The 18,458-nt window shown below is 48.0% G+C and overlaps 1 protein-coding gene across 4 annotated transcripts in view; it reads left to right on the top strand.

Moving 5' to 3' along the window:
• Nucleotides 1–17,980, top strand: part of TCEA3 (transcription elongation factor A3) — a 44,980-nt gene extending 27,000 nt beyond the window's left edge. For 3 of the 4 annotated variants that reach the window (XM_010355770.1, XM_030913294.1, XM_030913295.1), the window contains 6 exons: nucleotides 1,666–1,829; nucleotides 2,020–2,076; nucleotides 5,618–5,772; nucleotides 12,148–12,294; nucleotides 14,879–14,950; nucleotides 17,551–17,975. In XM_010355770.1, the coding sequence (XP_010354072.1) occupies nucleotides 1,666–1,829; nucleotides 2,020–2,076; nucleotides 5,618–5,772; nucleotides 12,148–12,294; nucleotides 14,879–14,950; nucleotides 17,551–17,559 (604 nt within the window). In that variant the 3' untranslated portion in view covers nucleotides 17,560–17,975. Of the gene's footprint in view, nucleotides 1–1,665; nucleotides 1,830–2,019; nucleotides 2,077–5,617; nucleotides 5,773–12,147; nucleotides 12,295–14,878; nucleotides 14,951–17,550 lie in introns of all 4 variants that reach the window. The other variant, XM_010355771.2, reaches the window with a different exon arrangement.
• Nucleotides 17,981–18,458: the final 478 nt, after the last annotated feature.

Below are 18,458 nucleotides of genomic sequence, written 5' to 3'. Positions count from 1 at the left end.
AGATATGTTCTTTATAGAAGATTTAGCAAATAGGTATAAGCAAACGAAGAAAATCTATCATTCCACCTCAGAGAGATAATTGCTATTAACATGGTGTTACGGGCTGAATGTTTGTGACCCCCTAAAATTCATATGTTGAAATCCCAAACCCCATTGTGACTGTATTTGGGGATAGGGCCTTCATTAAGGTTAAATGAGGTTGCGAGGGTGGAGCCCTGATCCAATAGGATTACTGTCCCTATGAGAAGAGCCACCATGTGAATACAATGAGAAGATTGCCATTCGCAAGCAAAGAGACAGCCCTCACCAGAAAGCAAATTGGCCAGCAACTTGATCTTGGGCTTCCCAGCCTTCAGAACCATGAGAAATAAATTCTGTTAGCGAAGCCACCCAGTCTGATATTTTGTTATGACAGCTTGAGCCACATAGTTAGCCTTCTAAATGTCTGTGCATATATGCATATATACACACACACACACAGGCACACACATATATATATACACTTTAAACAAAACCAGAATGAGATCATTCTTGGATAGTACATCATAGATTATAGCATAGGTGTTGACTGGGTGTGGTGGCTCACATCTGTAATCCCAGCACTTTGGAAGGCCAAGGCAGGTGGATTGCTTGAGCCCAGGAGTTTTAGATCAGCCTGAGTAACATGATGAGATCCCATCTCCGCAAAAAAATGTAAAAATTAGCCAGGTATGATGGTGTGCTTCTGTGGTCCCAGCTCCTTGGAGGTTGAGGTGGGAGGATTGTCTGAGTCCAGGAGGTCAAGGTTATAGTGAGCCATGATTGCACCCCTGCACTCCAGCCTAGGTGACAGAGAGAGATCCTATCTCAAAAAATAAAATAAATTAATAAAAAGAGCATAGGTGTTGGAATTAGACAGATGTGGGTTCAAATCATGGTGGTGTATAGCCTTAGGCAAATCTCAGTGGTGTAGCTCTCTGGGTTTATTTCCTCATCTTTAAATGGGGATGATGAGAGTATCTACCTCCTGGGACGGGTATGAAGATTAAATTGGAAAATTCTTGTAAAGTGCCTGGCACAGTTCTGGCATCCAGTAAAGCCAGCCCTTTTAAATGGTGGTAGATAGTCGCTATTCACTAGACTGCAAGCCCCTTGAGGGAAGGAGCTTTGCTGACTTATCTGCATTATCCCTTGTTCTTGGCAAGTGGCTGGAGAATAAATGTCTAATAAATATTTAGTGAATGAGTGAATAAACAGTTCATACATTTAGGAGAGCATAGATAGCAGCTAGCAGAGTGCATAATCAATTGCATATAATTATTGGTGGCGTTACACTGTTCTACAATGAGGAAAGCACAGTGGCTGGTTAAGAGCCAACTGCCTGGGTTTGAATTCTGTTTCTACTGGTTCGTCAATGTGTGACCTGAGCCAAGTGCACCTTTAGATACATCTTTCTCTACCATGCACTTTAAAATGCGTCTCTCAAATGGGGATAAGAATAGTATCAACCTCATGGGGTTGTCACGAGGATTAAATGAGATGATCCATGTCAAATGCCTAAAATAGTACCTACCTCATCGGGTTATGAGGATTATAGGAGATCATCCATCAAGACATCTAGAATGCTGCTCAATAAATGCTTTACTCTCTTAATGTCAAATGTCTGTTACTGATTGTCATCCTCAGATCAAACAGCAGCAAATCAAAAGCGGAGAGCCCCAGAACACCTAGCAGCCCCTTGACCCCCACGTTTGCCTCCTCCATCTGTCTCCTGGCCCCCTGCTATCTCACAGGGGACTCTGTCCGGGACAAGTGTGTGGAGATGCTGTCAGCAGCCCTGAAGGCGGACGGTGAGAGAGCCTGGGCTAGGGATGAGGGAGGGAAGGGGTTCCTTTTCCCAATCTCGCCATGGGCAGATGAGATTCAGTCTTTCTCAGCACCCCTGGGGATGGTACAGGAACACTGTAGTTCCTCGTACAAGCAGGCTTCACTGCCTATGTTGTGTCTGGCTGATACCTGTATTTCTCGAATCTCTTTTAGATGATTACAAGGACTATGGAGTCAACTGTGACAAGATGGCATCAGAAATCGAAGATCATATCCTTGAACTGTGCCATGGCTGTGGGTGTCTGGACCGTCTAGCAGCACCCCTCTGAGGTGCAAGTGAACTGGGAGAGTGAGGAAGGAGAGGAAGGGCTCCGGGAACAGCCCCTGCTCTGCCCCTGAACCAGAGCTCTTAATTCTATCTAACATTCATTATTATTTTATACCTGCCAGCAAAACTTGAAAATGAGCAGTACTTCATTTAGTGTCGATAACAACCCCACAGGGTAGGTTCCCTGATTTATCCAGTTTCATGGGTGAAGTCACTGAGACTCAGAGAGGTCAAATCATTTCCCAGCTAACAGTAGTAGCAGAGATGGGATCTGAACCCAGAAAGTGTGACCCTGGAACCTGGAGGCTCAGCGGCTGTGCCAGCTAGGCTATGTAATCGCGTGCCTCAGTTGGTCAAGTCGTTACCTCCAGGAACAGACTAGCCCAAGAGGTCAGCATTTCTCATGCTCAGCCTTTTCCCTTCTCCCATCCTCTGATGTTAACAGCTCCCCTTTTTTTATTGTTGTTGAGATGGTGTTTCGCTCTTGTTGCCCAGGCTGGAGTGCAATGGCGCAATCTCGCCTCACTGCAACCTACAACTTCTGGGTTCAAGCAATTCTCCTGCCTCAGCCTCTCAAGTAGCTGGAATTACAGGCATGCACCATCATGCCTGGCTAATTTTGTATTTTTAGTAGAGATGGGGTTTCACGATGTTGGTCAGGCTGGTCTCGGACTCCTGACCTCAGGTGATGCACCCGTGCTTTGCCTCCCAAAGTGCTGGGATTACTGGCGTGAGCCACCACGCCCAGCACCCCCTGCCCCATTTTTTTACTCCCAAATATATATCAAGCACTGCCATGGCCAATTGACAGTTCCTACCTCTGTTAGCTCTCACAGCATTCTCTGTGAGGTAGGGACGGTTCCCATTTTACGGAAGAGGAGTCTGAGGCTCAGAACTGCTCAGTGTCAAAGCGGGACTGGAGACTTTGTCTTTGGATTCCATCTACTGAACCCTTTCGATGTGCCCCCTGCTCCCCAACTTATCACCTGAAAGGGGCCTTGTGTAGACAGGAGAGGTGACCACCACTGGAATATATTAATAGATCTCTTGCACCAAAAGATGTTTGGCTTGGGAGAAAAAAAGAAATCCCTCCTCACTTGGCCCCCATTGAATGAAAACATGGAGCTTCTTTTACTAGAGACAAAGGTTTGCGTGGTGTTGGAGCGGGGAGGCAATCAGGGGACAGGAAGTCTAAGTGTCACACCAAGGTGTGAGCGACCCTTTTGGGGGCTCCTGGGTTCTACCTGCGGAGTTCAGCAGGGTCTGTTGGGGAGGGTCGGGCCGATCTGCAGACGACAAATTTGCATTTCCATCTCCTACCCTAATTCCCTCTAACTCATTTTCTGGTGGTTTCTCTCTACCCTCATTTAATGATTAATCAGCAATACCTCAACAAGTCTGGAGCCATTCAGCACCTCAAAAAGTACATTTTCATCATTTCCCATTAATTCAGGAAGGCAGAACACAAGGTATCAGAACTATCACAAGTTTCATCTTTATTTTCTCCTGAACAGTCAGTCATCCCTCCAAGCAGGTCCTTTCCACCTTTAAGCCCAGTCCTTTCCACCTTTAAGCCCAGATTGAAACAACAGCAGATGGTCCAGTACAAAGTTCCACTCCCAGCCTTTCTTCCATCCACTTTTTTTGTTCCTTTTTTTTTTTTTTTTTTTTTTTTTTTTTTGAGGTGGAGTCAAGCTCTGTTGCCCAGACTGGAGTGTAGTGGCATGATCTCTGCTCACTGCAACCTCTGCCTTCTGGGTTCAAGTGGTTCTTCTGCCTCAGCCTCCCAAGTAGCTGGGATTACAGGTGCCCACCACCACACTTGGCTAATTTTGTTGCATTTTTAGTAGAGATGGGGTTTCACCATGTTGCCCAGGCTGGTCTCGAACTTCTGACCTCAGGTGATCCGCCCTCCTCAGCCTCACAAAGTGCTGGGATTATAGATGTGAGCCACCGCGCCCGGCCTGAATGTCCCTGTTCTAAAGGAGAGGAAATCAAAGCTGCATCAAACCCTTTAGCTCTTTGTTCTTAGCTAGCTGGAGGTCAGGGGGAGGGTACATTTGGGGGCTTGACGGCTCTGTGTCCTAAAATAGATCTGTGCTCTTTGGAGTGGCCCTGTGCTAACAATGCAGCCAAAAGTTCCTCTGAGGGGCCGGTACCCCCTGGTCTGCTCTCCACCTCATCCCCTCCTGTGACCTTGACCTTGGGGCATGGAGATGGAGTCAGAGACTGGTGAAATATCGCCAGCAGGGGCTCCACATAGCAGTACACCCGAGGAATCCCAAGTGGCACATTTTAAAACACATTTTTTGGCTTTCACATGCATTGTGGCATATTCTTTGCTTTTCACACTTTTATTGTACAAACAACATTAAAACAATAACAGAATAAAGAAAGAATACCACCTCCCCTCCCACCACTTCTAGCAAGTCATCTGTTTTCATTTTTCCACATTCCCTGCAGTCGCTTTCTTGTATACGGTTATTCCCAGCAACAGCTTTGTCTTCCTGATCTTCCTTGGCTCAGGAGACCAAGAAAATGAGGCTGTGTTCCCCGAGCTCCTCCAGAGGGTGGAGGGAGTGGGAGGCTCGGAAGCCTGCCTAGGATGCAGTGTTTGGACAGAAACTCACTGTGGTTGGTGGCCAGGGGTGACTTCCTGCCGGGTGAGTGGAGAGAGTGTTACCGTCAGGAGGGGTCTGGCTTCCAGCCCTGTCTCTGCCAGGAATTTGCCCCATGGCCTTGAGCAAGGGCCTGCACCCTTTCTAAGCCTCAGCTGCCTCATCTATTAATGGGAGAAGTAACTCTGACCAGCAATTCCCAGCGTGGGTTCCATGGGATGGTAACAGGTCTTGTAGCGGAAAGGATGGAGGGGAAGGGGACTCTATAATCAAATGTATTGGGAACACCAGATTAAACAAAGCTCAGTGGTTTCTTTTTTGCAATAAGGCTTCTTAGAACCTTAAACATGTGGCTCTTAATCTTTTCCTCTGACAGCAGGACTCACAACCTCCAGGGGCCCTTCTAAACTAGAAGTTCTCTGCATCCTTGTCATCATCTTAGCAGCCCATATATGTTGAGCATTTGATATATCCCAGACACCACACTACTGCATTGTGTGACTTAGTTCACAGAATCCTTGTATTTTATAAATAAGGAAACTCAGGCATGTAGAGGTTGTGTGACTCACCTGAGGTCACACAAGAGGCTCAGACAAACCCAGGGTCCTGGTGTCCCTGACACTATAGTGCTTGCTATGATCTGATCTTACCCCAGAGACTGTTTTCTGTCTCTGATACTTGGCTGACCACAAATGCCCAAGACAGATCCCCACTTGGGGAGTCAGAGGTCACAAAAGAGGGGCCCAACCCCTGTAGAAATCCAGGGAGAGGAAGAGAGGGTCCTGGAGCTCCTCAGGCATCAGGGCCAGGCCTGCACCCTTCCGTGCCCCTCCACGAGTGGCTGGCCGGCCCTTGACTGTGTCACATATCTACCAAGAGCTCAAGAGCACAGACATGAAGTACCGGAACCGCGTGCGCAGTCGTATTAGCAACCTCAAGGACCCCAGGAACCCCGGCCTGCGGCGGAATGTGCTCAGTGGGGCCATCTCTGCAGGGCTCATAGCCAAGATGACAGCAGAGGTGAGAGCAGAGCGTCTGCATGGTGGGGCAGGAAGCCAGGTCCCCCCAGCCCTGCCTAGTGCAGAGGGTCAGTGGCTCATGACTCAGCAGCAATGAGCCAGGGAGCTTTTCTAACCAGCCTCATCTCAGCCTCCCCACCGGGCTCTGGACTAGCAGAATCCTGAACACAGCTAATAGGTTCTAAGTGCTGTGCTAAGCATGTTCAGCGAATTGGCCAAGTTTATGTTCACACCAACTGAGATAGCAAGGTGTATTATCCCCATTCTACAGATGAGGATCCTGAGGCTCAGAGGAGTGAACGGATTTGCCCATGCACACAGCTAGAAACAACTGAGGCCAGGAGGCAAGCTGTCTGGCCCCAGAGCTAGATTGTGTGGAGTGTGTCGGGGCTGTACGTGTGGAGTGCATGTCCGTGTGGTACATATGATGTGTGAGGTGTGTAGGGGTATATGTGGGGCACGTGTGTGGTGTGTATATGTGGGGTGTGTGTGTGGTGTGTATATGTGGGGTACGTGTGTGGTGTGTATATGTGGAGTGCATGTGTGGTGTGTATATGTGGAGTGTGTGTGGTATGTATGTGTATGTATGTATGGAGCATCTGCGTATGGTATATATTAGGGATCCCCAACCCTCGGGCCACCAGCTGGTACCTGTTGGGAACCAGGCCACACAACAGGAGGTGAGCAGTGGACAAGTGAGCGAAGCTTCATCTGTATTTACAGCCTCTCCGCATCACTCGCATTTTCACCTGAGCTCCGCCTCCTGTCAGATCAGGCGGCATTAGATTCTCATAGGAGCATGAACCCTATTGTGAACTGTGCATGCGAGGGATCTAGGTTGCACGCTCCTCATGAGAATCTAATGCCTGATGATCTGTCACTGTCTCCCAGCACCCCAAGTGGGGATCATCTAGTTGCAGGAAAACAAGGGACCTCAGGGCTCCCACTGATTCTGCATTATGGTGAGTTGGATAGTTATTTCATTATCTATATCACAATGTAATAATAATAGAAATAAAGTGCACAATAAATGTAATGCACTTGAATCATCCTGAAACCATCCCCCACCCCGTCTATGGAAAAACTGTCTTCCAAGAAACCAGTCCCTGGTGCCAAAAAGGTTGGGGCCCACTGGTGTATATGACATGTGGAGTGTGGGGGCTGTGTATGTGTGGAGTGTGTGTGTTTTGTGTATGATGTGTGGAGTGTGTGTGTATGATGTGTGGAGTGTGTGTGGTGTGTATGATATGTGGAGTATGTGTGTATTGTGTATGATGTGTGAAGTGTGTGTGTTTTGTGTATGATGTGTGGAGTGTGTGTACATGACGTGTGGCGTGTGTATTGTGTATGATGTGTGGAGTGTATGTATGATGTGTCATGTGAAGTATGTGTGTGGTGTGTGATTAGCATGTGTGGCATGTGTGGTGTGTGTATGTGTGGCATGTGGAAGTGTGTGTCTGTGTTATGTAGTGTGTGTATGTACATTCTTCTGAGGAGAGGGTTCACTGCTTTCCTCAAATACCCAAGACAAACGGCAAAGAGCCTTGGCATTAGGATAAGATGGGGAACTTGGCACAGGTAGACCAGGGTTATCTTTCTGCCTAATTTAAAGATCTGATCTTCTTGGGTAAATAGCAGCATATGCCTGGAGTTATAAATTGCAACTTGGCTTTACAGTGTGCTTTCGTCAGTTCAGACTTCTATAACGAAATACCATCGCCTGGTTGGTTTATAAACAACAGGCATTTATTCCTCACATTTCTTTTGTTTGTTTGTTTGCTTGTTTTTGTGTGTGTGTGTGTGTGTGGTTTTTTTTTTTTTTTTTTTTGAGATGGAGTCTCACTCTTTTGCCCAGGCTGGAGTGTAGTGGCACAATCTGGGCTCACTGCAGGCTCCGCCACCCAGGTTCAAGCAATTCTCCCGCCTCAGCCTCCCGAGTAGCTGGGATTACTACTACTTTAAATACAAAAGTTAGCTGGGATTAGCCACCACACCCGGCTAATTTTTGTATTTTTAGTAGAAATGGGGTTTCACCATGTTGGCCAGGCTGGTCTCGAACTCCTGACCTCAGGTGATCCACCCGCCTCAGCTTCCCAAAGTGCTGGGATTATAGGCGTGAGCCACCGTGCCTGGCCTAGTTCTCACATCTCTAGAGATTGGACAGTCCAAGATCAGGGCACCAGCAGATTCAGTGTCTAGTGAGGGCCTGCTTCCTCATAGACAGCCATCTTCTCACTGTAACCTCACATGGTGGAGGGGTCCTTCTCAGGTTCCTATTAGAGGGGCACTAATCCCCTGCACCAGGGCTCTGCCCTTGAGAGCTAATCATCTCCCAAAGACCCCCCTAATAACCCTTACCTGGGGGTTAGGATTTCAACAGGCCGGGTGAGGTGGCTCATGCTTGTAATCCCAGCACTTTGGTAGGCCGAGTTGGGCAGAACTCCTAAGCTCAGGAGATGAAGATGGCAAAACCCTGTCTCTACTAAAAATACAAAAATTAACCAGGTGTGGTGGCACACACCTGTAGTCTCAGCTACTCGGGAGGCTGAGGCAGGAGAATCGCTTGAACCCAGGAGGCAGAGGTTGCAGTAAGCTGAGATCCTGCCACTGCACTCCCAGCCTGGGCGACAGAGTGAGACTCTGTCTCAAAAAAAAAGAAAAGAAAGAAAAAAAGAAGGAAAAATCTTAGCTTGGGCTTGGGCTGCCTGCTGTGCTGGGAAGCTCCCATCAGGACCCATGCGGACGGTGTCTCTCTCAGCATTCCCTTCCCTGACTCCCTTTTTATGCCTCTTTCCTTGTTCCTCTGACTCCCTCATTCTTCCTTCTTCTCTTTTCTTCCCTACCCAGACATAGCAAAGAGTGGAGTAGGCTCTGAGACACCCATGAGCACTGCTGAGTGGACATACCATCCTGTCAGTGCCCCGAGAACCAGCATTCACAGTCCACCCAGCACTGACAACAGTGTCTGGTACATCACGGGGCTCAACAAATAGGGATCGAATTGTGGTCTCTGACTCTCATTTCCCTCGTTTTCTACCTTATTTTCTACAGTATTGTACCTATTATCTGTGTCTCTGATGTTGCCTCATTCTAATGAGGCAGGGCAGAGAAGTAAATGGATTGGCGTGTGGCTGGATAGATTTTTCTGTTCTCTATTTCTCAGCTGGCACACAAGACCTTCCTTTCACAATCTGACCTCCAGTCACATCTCCCGCCCTCGACTTGAACCTACCCCAAATACTTTTACCCAAACGTGCTATTCTTGTCCTCTGATCTTTTGTGCCTGCTGTTTTTTGGGGTTTTGTTGTTTGTTTGTTTTGTTTTGTTTTGTTTTTCTTTTGAGATGGAGACTGGCTGTCACCTAGGCTGGAGTGCAATGGCACGATCTCAGCTCACTGCAACCTCCACCTCCCAGGTTCAAGGGATTCTCCTGCCTCAGCCTCCCAAGTAGTTGGGACTACAGGCATGCACCTGTAACCATGTAACCATGTAACCATGTAACCATGTAACCATGTAACCATGCCTGGCTAATTTTTCTATTTTTAGTAGAGACGAAGTTTCGCCATGTTGGTCAGGTTGGTCTCAAATTCCTGACCTCAGGTGATCCGCCCGCCTCGGCTTCCCAGAGTGCCGGGATTACATGTGTGAGCCACTGCGCCTGGCCCTGCTGTTTTATTTGTCTGGAATGTGCCACCACCCACCCCGGGAACTCCTATCTTTCAAGACTGGTTAAAGTACTAGCTTCTTCATGACCCACCAGACCCCAAACAGTTAACCACCATACCCTGCTGCTTTCCCCTGCACCTTATCTACCTTCACTTTAGTACTTCCTTCCCTCTCTTGCAATCCTATGTAAATGCTTGGCTACCCTACCAGATTAGCACTACTTGGGAGGAGGAACCAGATGTTCCTTTTTGAATCCGTTGGACTCAGAGGCAGTAGCATGCTTGAGCCTAGCTCCTACCGGCTCAAGGGAGCTGGTGATTGTAGGTCTTCCCAACTCTGCGTTCAGTTATATCACATTAGCAGCTCGAAATTGGCCATGGAATTTTGTCCCATTGACCATAGCATTTTGTCCCATGGAAGCTGACAAACGCTACAAATCAAGGCATCCCCACAACCAAAGCTGATTTACTGATTTAACTGATACAGTTAAAGGCATTCAATAAATTGGCATCCAGTAGATTTTGTTTTTGTTTTTTGAGAGGAGTCTCACTCCGTCGCCCAGGCTGGAGTGCAGTGACGCGATCTGGGCTCACTGCACCCTCCACCTCCCAGGTTCAAGCAATTCTCCTGCCTCAGCCTCCTGAATAGCTGAGATTACAGGCGTGCACCACCACGCCTGGCTTTTTTTTTTTTTTTTTTTTAGATGGACTTTTGCTCTTGTTGCCCAGGCTGGAGTGCAATGGTGCGGTCTCAGCTCACTGCAACCTACACTTCCCAGGTTCAATCAATTGTCCTGTCTCAGCCTCCCGAGTAGCTGGGATTACAGGTGCCTGCCACCATGCCCAGCTAATTTTTTTGTATTTTTAGTACAGATGGGGTTTCACCATGTTGGCCTGGCTGGTCCTGAACTCCTGACCTCAGGTGATCCACCCGTCTCAGCCTCCCAAAGTGCTGGGATTACAGGCGTAAGCCACTGCACCCAGCCACATCCAGTAAATTTTGAATGGGCAAATGCTTTGTGCTCTGGAAAATCCCCCCAAATTAAAGTCAGCTACTTTTTACTCATATGGGTAAATGACTTTCATTGACTTGTTTTTCCATATTCTCCTGCCATTGGTTAAGGCCTAGCCTTTGAATTTAACACACTAGGACTTTAAAAATTAATATGTACCAGAATAACTTGAGGACGCTAGTGAAAATGCATATTCTGGCCAGGCGCAGTGGCTCACGCCTGTAATCCCAGCACTTCAGGAGTCCAAAGTAGGCAGATAGCTTGAGCTCAGGAGACGAGCCTGGGCAACGTGGTAAAACCCCATCTCCACCAAAAAATACAAAAAAAAAAAAAAAAAAATTAACCAGGTTTGGTGGTGCATGCCTGTAGTCCCAGCTACTTGGGAGACTGAGGTGGGAGAATCACTTGAGCCGGGGGAGGTTGAGGCTGCTGTGAGTCATCGCACCACTGCACTCCAGTCTAGGTGACAGCAAGACCCTGTCCCCAAAATAAATAAATAAATAAATAAATAAATATCTTTAAAAAATGCATATTCCTGGGCCTGCCCTTAGCAATTCAGATTCATAGGAATCTGCATTTTATCAAGAAGCCTAAGTGGTTATCATGAAAGGTGCGCACACTAAAATGCTTTGACCTTTATGCCAGCGCCCTTCTCCATGGTTTAAGGAGTCAGGACAGATAGCAACAATGAAAACGTTTAGGCCAGTCGTGGTGGTTCACACCTGTAATCCCAGCACTTTGGGAGGCCGAGGCAGGTGGATCACAAGGTCAGATTGAGACCATCCTGACCAACATGATGAAACTCCATCTCTACTAAAAATACAAAAATTAGCTGGAGGTGGTGGCAGGTGCCTGTAGTCCCAGCTACTCAGGAGGCTGAGGCACAATCGCTTGAACCTGGGAGGTGGAGGTCGCAGTGAGCCGAGATCGCACCACTGCACTCCAGCCTGGTGACAGAGTGAGACTCCATCTCAAAAAAGAAGGTTTAAAATCCTCATTTTGACATTTGCGTCAGCCACCCTCCTTCCCCTTCTACCAACCCTTAACTGGAGCTCTCTGCAGTTTGACTGTCACCCTCTCTGCTCTCCTCTGGCAGAGGCTTAAGGGGAGACAAGTGGCCAGGGAGATGGACAGAGAAGGCAAAGGTGTGGGTGACGCATGCTCACAGATGAGCAGTTAGTTGTGTGAGCCCAGGAGCTTCAGGGTGGGGGTAGCAGCAGCAAGTCATGGGTAGTTGTGCCAGGGTTCCCACGAAGCAGAACAGCAGGGCAGTGATCACAGTGTAAAAGAGCTCTGGGTCAAGTCCAGAGAGGAAGGCTAAGGGGAACATCATAGACCAGGTGGCAGTGATCAAGCAGCTCAAGCAGGAGGCTTCAGGCCAAGGCCAAGGTCCTGGCAGGCAGGATGAGCCCCAGATCTGAAGAAATGTACACAGGAGTGCTCGTCCTCGGGCAGGGGCTGTTTGCCTGCTGCTCTCCTAAATGTGCCTTATGACCTTCCAGTTGTGGGTGGCAGGGGACTCTGCGGGGACAGCTTTCTCCCAGCTGGGGCAGGACGTGGAATCCAGGCCTCCCTCCAGCTCCTTGCAGTCAGTAAAGCATGTTAGCTCCTCTTCTGTTCAGGCTCTCTAGAAACCGGGTGTGGGGCAGGGCCCCTGTGACCCCTCAGCCCTGAAGGGCAAGCTCTTTTTTTCTCCAGGAAATGGCCAGTGATGAACTGAGGGAGTTGAGGAATGCCATGACCCAGGAGGCCATCCGTGAGCACCAGATGGCCAAGACCGGCGGCACCACCACTGACCTCTTCCAGTGCAGCAAATGCAAGAAGAAGAACTGCACCTATAACCAGGTATGGACAGTGAGGGGATGGGCTGGAGGTGCAGGAGGCTGCAGGGGCAGACAGATGGAAAATCAGAGAGAAGCTTAGGGAAGAGCCAGAGGGGAGAAAGGGTTAAAACTCTCTAAGCTTGGCCGGGTGCAGTGGCTCATGTCTGTAATCCCAGCACTTTGGGAGGCCAAGGTGAGTGGATCACCTGAGGTCAGGAGTTCAAGACCAGCCTGGCCAACATGGTGAAGCCCCATCTGTACTAAAAATACAAAAATTAGCCAGGCGTAGTGGCACATGCCTGTAATCCCAGTTACGCTGGAGGCTGAGGCAGGAGAATCACTGGAACCTGGGAGGCAGAGGCTACATTGAGCCAAGATTGCACCACTGTACTCCAGCCTGGGCGACAGAGTGAGACTCTGTCTCAAAACAAACAACAACAACAACAACAAAACCTCTCTAGGCTGGGCCGGCTCAGTGGTTCACACCTATAATCTCAGCACTCTTGAGAGGCTGAGGCAGGCAGACAGCTTGAACCTGGGAGTTTGAGTGCAGCCTGGGCAACGTGGTGAAACGACATCTCTACTAAAAATACAAAAATTAGCCAGGCTTGGTGGTGCGGGCCTGTAGTCCCAGCTACTGGATGCGAGGGGGAATGGGTGGTGATGAGGCATGAGAATCACTGGAGCCCGGGAGGTTGAGGCTCCAGTGAATTGAGGCTGCAGTGAGCCATGACTGCACCACTGTACTCCTGCCTGGGTGATAGAACAAGACTGTCTCAACAAAACAAAGAAAACCTTAAAAACTCTCCAGGCTGCATAGAGAAGGGCGAGCCTTGGTACACTAACGTGATGCATCTGTGGCTTCTGGACAATGTTCTGAGTTTAGAATCATCCCACTATGTGTCTATGAGGCTTGTTCTCGTCTGCCCTGAAGTGACAATCAGAAGAATCAGACTCACAGCAGCTGAAGAGTCCCAGATGGTTGAAAGGGAACTTGGCAATGTGAAACCCAGCTCCCTCATTACACACCCAGGGAAACTGAGGCCCACACAAGCCACAGATGGGCTTTTTAGCCTTGCCCAAGGTGGCAGAGCAGGCCAGTGTCAGAGATAGTAATAAAGCAGATCCAGACCTTTCTGCCTGCAATCCAGCTAACTTGGTCAATAAAGCCTAAGGGCTTAGCTCTGATTCCTCCAGTTGAAGACAATTGCCCTGGCATGGGGAACTTGGGAAGGCTGTGGAGGCCCCTTCTCTTAAAACCAGAGAATGGCCTCCTCTTTCTGGGTTGCACATGGTACGCCCATACAGCACAAATATCCTTGGATTCTCACTGGTGTTTAGTTATTCTAGAACTCTATTCAGAGTTCTCCGTCTGTTTGGCACACACCATTTATCAAGGGCACCTTGCCTGCAGCATTCTGTGGCCAGGGCAGAAATGCAGTCAGCCTTGCCATTCTGGAGGAGTCCCTTGGAGAATTCCAGGTCTGGAATTCAGAGATGTTTGTGCAAGCTTCTGCTGTCTCCCAAGCACCTTTCCATGTGGAGTGATGCACTTCCTGTGCCTCACTTCTTTCTAGAAGTAAACTGCCCACTAGCAAAGTTTTCTTTCTGTTTGTCACTGCTATCCAGACCAGGCTGCGCTAAGCTGTGTACGCCTGGCAGACTGCTGGGCTGCTGGGGCTCACTCAAGGAGGGTGGCGGGCATAACTCGTCCCACACCACAGATTCCCAGCTGACATCATTCATAGCTGATTGTCAGCAAAGTAATGACTTGCTACATGTCATGGCCAGCCAAGGTCGGCCTTAAAAAACCAGAACAGGAGCTGTTAAATCTGGAAATGCCAGGGCTTTGCTGTGGGATACCCGGTTCCTGCACCTGAATGATGAGGCTAAGAGGATGAGAAAACATAATATTAAATAGTTCCAAAGATATTTAGGTCCCCTTTCCTCTCTGGGCCTCAGGTCTTCCACCAGTAAAAGAAGGAAGATGAACTAGACCACTAAGCCTGCTTGCAGCTCACTCTAGTGAGTATGTCCAGTAGGGTGTGTTCAGAGGTGAGTCAGGGAATACTTCCTGTAGGAGATAAGTCTTGAGGCAAGAGAAGAGAGATCTGTTATGAAAGACCAACAAGAGTGATCAACAAGAGTGAAAGTCCAAATTAGCCGGGCATGGTGGTGGGCACCTGTAATCCCAGCTATTCAGGAGGCTGAGGCAGGAGAATCACTTGAACCCAGGAGGCAGAGGTTGCAGTGAGCCGAGATGGCACCACTGCACTCCAGCCTGGGCAACAGAGCGAGACTGCAGTGTCAAAAACAAAACAAAACAAAAAACAAACAAACAAACAAACAACAACAACAACAAAGAGTGAAAGTACAAAAGGCCAGGTTAAGCCAGTAAGATACTGGGAGTGAGCTGATGGACTGCCAGAGGAGAGGAAAGCATGACACTAATATTACGGAGTTGTCAGTGATAAGGAAATTGCCAACATGGGGTGGGAATATCAGTGCCAACCTCTGGGATTTGGACCTACTCCCAAAGACAGTGGGAGCCATGGCAGGTCCTAGAACAGGGAAGTGACTTCATGAGTGGTTCTTCTCTCTCTCAGGTGCAGACACGCAGTGCTGATGAGCCCATGACTACCTTTGTCTTATGCAATGAATGTGGCAATCGCTGGAAGGTCTGTTTGTTTATATATTTCCCCCTTCCCTGTCATCCACATACCTTGCCCGCATAAGGCGTAGTATACCCACAACCCAGAAGGGGCCTTGTGCATGGCAGCACTTGCCAGCCTGCGCAGAGTAGGCCTGCAGAGCCAGAGATAGTGGCGGACTGCTGTTGGGGAGGTGGGAAGAGAATACACATGCATGTTTTCATTTTAGAAGGGCACCAAGCTGGGGTGGGGGCAGCAGCCCACATTTTATCACAGGATGAGCAAGTCTGTCATTGGAGCACAGATGGAATCGGCTTCCTGAGATCCACAGAGGAGAGGAAAAACATTCTGCACTTGGACCACGCTTCTTTGGAAAGTGCTTCCACAGATGGTATTTCCTTTGAACGTGGCCACAGCCGGGGATGGGAAACAGGAAGGCTGAGCCCTGTCAGAAAGGAGTTGACCCTAAATGCCACCAGGTCATCCTTCCCTCCTAAGGAAGCTCTGGAAGTCTTACATTACCCAAGTCTGTAACTCAGACCGTCCCAGCTCCTGCAAAGGCAGAAGTTTTGTTTTCAGGCATGGGAGCCAAGCAAAGACTCCTCCCAGAGTGCTCCTTCCTGCCAAGTCTCCTGAAGGAACAGAGTGTGGTCACGTGACTAATGTCAGTTTCCAACTGCTATCTGACTTGTATGTGCACCATGTGATGTCTGGGCCACCAGGCAGGCTACAGGTGCTCCAGAAGTTCTAAGGTACTTAGCAAGGAGTACAAGACAAGTCAGGATCCCTGGCTTCAGGTGCCATTCTGCGCTACTCACCCTGAGCGTGTTACTCACCTCCTTGAGTGAAAGAGGAATAATAATGCCTTTCTCCCAGGGTTGATGATGTGAGGATCATTTTGACATGAGGATTATTACGTATGCATAAACACTTTGCAAACAACTACAAGAATTGTTCCTTTATAATGTTATTCTTACTTTCAGACAAGGAAATTGAAATACAGAAATAGTTAATAAGCATAAAGCCACAGTTTGGAGCACTGAAAGCCGATGCTCCGACTTCCTGATCAATTATTTTTCTTACTAAGGACCTCAGTAGTCCTTACTGGGGCCTCATTAGAACTGCCATATTTTTAAAGGTAAAAACCAGATGATTATGTATTTTTTCTTTTTTCACTTAGGGATGGGGTCAGTATAGTGGCCTACTGGTTTAGAGCATGGGATTTGGCATCAGGCTCGAATCATAGCTTTACCCCTTACAAAGTGACTTAGCTCGGTGACTTGAACTCACTAAGCCTGGATTTCCTCATCTATAAAATGAGGGTATTCTTATCTAGCCCACAGAGCTGTTTGAGGATTAGAGAAGGTAACACACGTAAAGCATTAACAGGGCCTTGAGAGCTCATATGGCATCTTTGTCAAATTAGGAAAAGGTGTCCCTTCCTCCAGACGACACAGCCTCATGCCAGGGTACAGAGCAAATAGAGCAGGGGCTAAGTTTCAGCCTCAGCTTGCCCCTTTGGCCAGACTCTTTTGTGCAGTCAACAAATTATACAACCATACAAAAAAAAAAAAAAAAAAAAAGCCCTGAGCACAGACATGTCTGGTACATAAAACCACTATTCTTACTATCTTGGGTATGTCATCTACTAGTATTATGGGAGTTTGAGCAAGTTGCTTAACCTCTCTGATCTGCTTCCTTACCTGTAAAATGGGAGTGATAGGCCGGGCGCAGTGGCTCATGCCTGTAATCCCAGCACTTTGGGAGGCCGGTGGATCACCTGAGGTCGGGAGTTCGAGACCAGCCTGACCAACATGGAGAAACTCTGTCTCTACTAAAAATACAAAATTAGCCAAGCGTGGTGACACATGCCTGTAATCCCAACTACTCAGGAGACTGAGGCAGGAGAATCGCTTGACCTCGGGAGGCAGAGGTTGTGGTGAGCCAAGATCTTGTCATTGCACTCCAACCTGGGTGACAAGTGAAACTCTGTCTCAGAAAAAAAAAAAAAAAAAAATTGGGAGTGATATTAGTGCCTACCTCACAGAGTGATTGTAAGGGGGAAATGAGTTAATACATGTTAATACTGCCTAGCACAGAGTAATGCTCAATAAATGTAGCTCTTGTGATTTTGTTACTGTTAGAGAAAAGACATTCCGAATGCTCTAAATCCAGCTCCTCCTCCTTGATTCCTTGTAGTTGGAGGGACAGGATCCACTAGAGGTAACAACTACAGTCTTCTGAACACACTTCCAGATGGTCTGTGTTGCCACGTGGGAGACTGGAAGTCTAACCAAGTTAGTAGTAGACTGTTAGACTACTAACAGTCTAACCTGTTAGTAGTTATCCCAGTGATGTTCTTGATCATAAATTGAGAGCTCAGCAGATTCCTGGCACCGATTCGCCATTCATTTATTACCTGATACCATTCTCACATTCACCAGCATTATGAGCTCATTTTACAGGTGAGTGATATGTTCAAGATCACACAGCTAATAATGGCAGAGCTGGGCTTTGGACTCTGGTCTGTGTGGCTCCAGACACCACCTCTTTTTCATATTCCCCCACAGCCTCCTTGGAGGATGCTGAGAAACCTTTCAAATTTTGTTGCCTTTTTGGTTTTGTAGTTCTGCTGATGGAACAGCCAGGACCGCCATGAACAAGGTGAGGAAGAACAAAGAGGAAGCGCTGAACTGTCTGAACTGGAGAAGCAATAAAAATTAAAGTGAAGGAAAATACTGAACTCTGACTGGGGTGGTATGAGTTGGAGGAAGAATTCTCTTGCAAATTAATAATCGGTCATTAGAAACAATTGGTTAAGTGGGGAGCCTAATTGAAGTATGACGCTGAGAATCTTATTGATGAACCTCTTGTAGAAACTGCAGAGGACCAGGCACAGTGGCTCACGGCTGTAATATGCAAACTCTTGGAGACTGAGGTGGGAGAATCGCTTGACCCCAGAAGTTTGAGTCCAGCCCGGGCAACATAGCAAGACCCCATCTCTACAAGAATAAAAGAAAAAGAAAAAATAAAGACACTGCAGCGCGTTAGACCTGAGGTGTCGTGTCTTTGACGGTAGGCTGGCAGACCTTTGCTTTGAGTTCCTTCTCTCCCATCTGGATCTCCCAGCCTTTTCTGAATTGAAAAATGCCAGATCAACACAAAGCTTACCCGCCCCCCGACTTCAGAGTCACACGTGCAGAACAGCTGATACACCGTTTGGCTTCAGCAGATATTACTTCCATACTATGTACTAGGTTGCAGCAAAAGTAATTGCGGTTTTTGCAATTACTTTTGCAGTAGCCTAGTAGAAATATTTCTTCCCTACTCTTTCCTCATCTCTTCCCAAACTCTTTGCTATTCCCTGTTCACAGCTGGCTGTGGGGGCTTTTGAGGACTCCAGATCATATCCCTCTAGGCAGGGAACAAATCCTCTTGAGCTGGGCTTTCTGAGTGAAGATTACAGCAGCACTCTGACTTCCATGGCCCCTTGAAAGTCCTGAGCCTCAGAACCCACCCAGGCCCTAGCAATGTG

The sequence above is a fragment of the Rhinopithecus roxellana genome, chromosome 12 (assembly GCF_007565055.1).
Source record: "Rhinopithecus roxellana isolate Shanxi Qingling chromosome 12, ASM756505v1, whole genome shotgun sequence".
Lineage (NCBI taxonomy): Eukaryota > Metazoa > Chordata > Mammalia > Primates > Cercopithecidae > Rhinopithecus > Rhinopithecus roxellana.
Note: the sequence above shows the minus strand (reverse complement) of the source record. Positions and strands in the feature narration are given on the sequence as shown.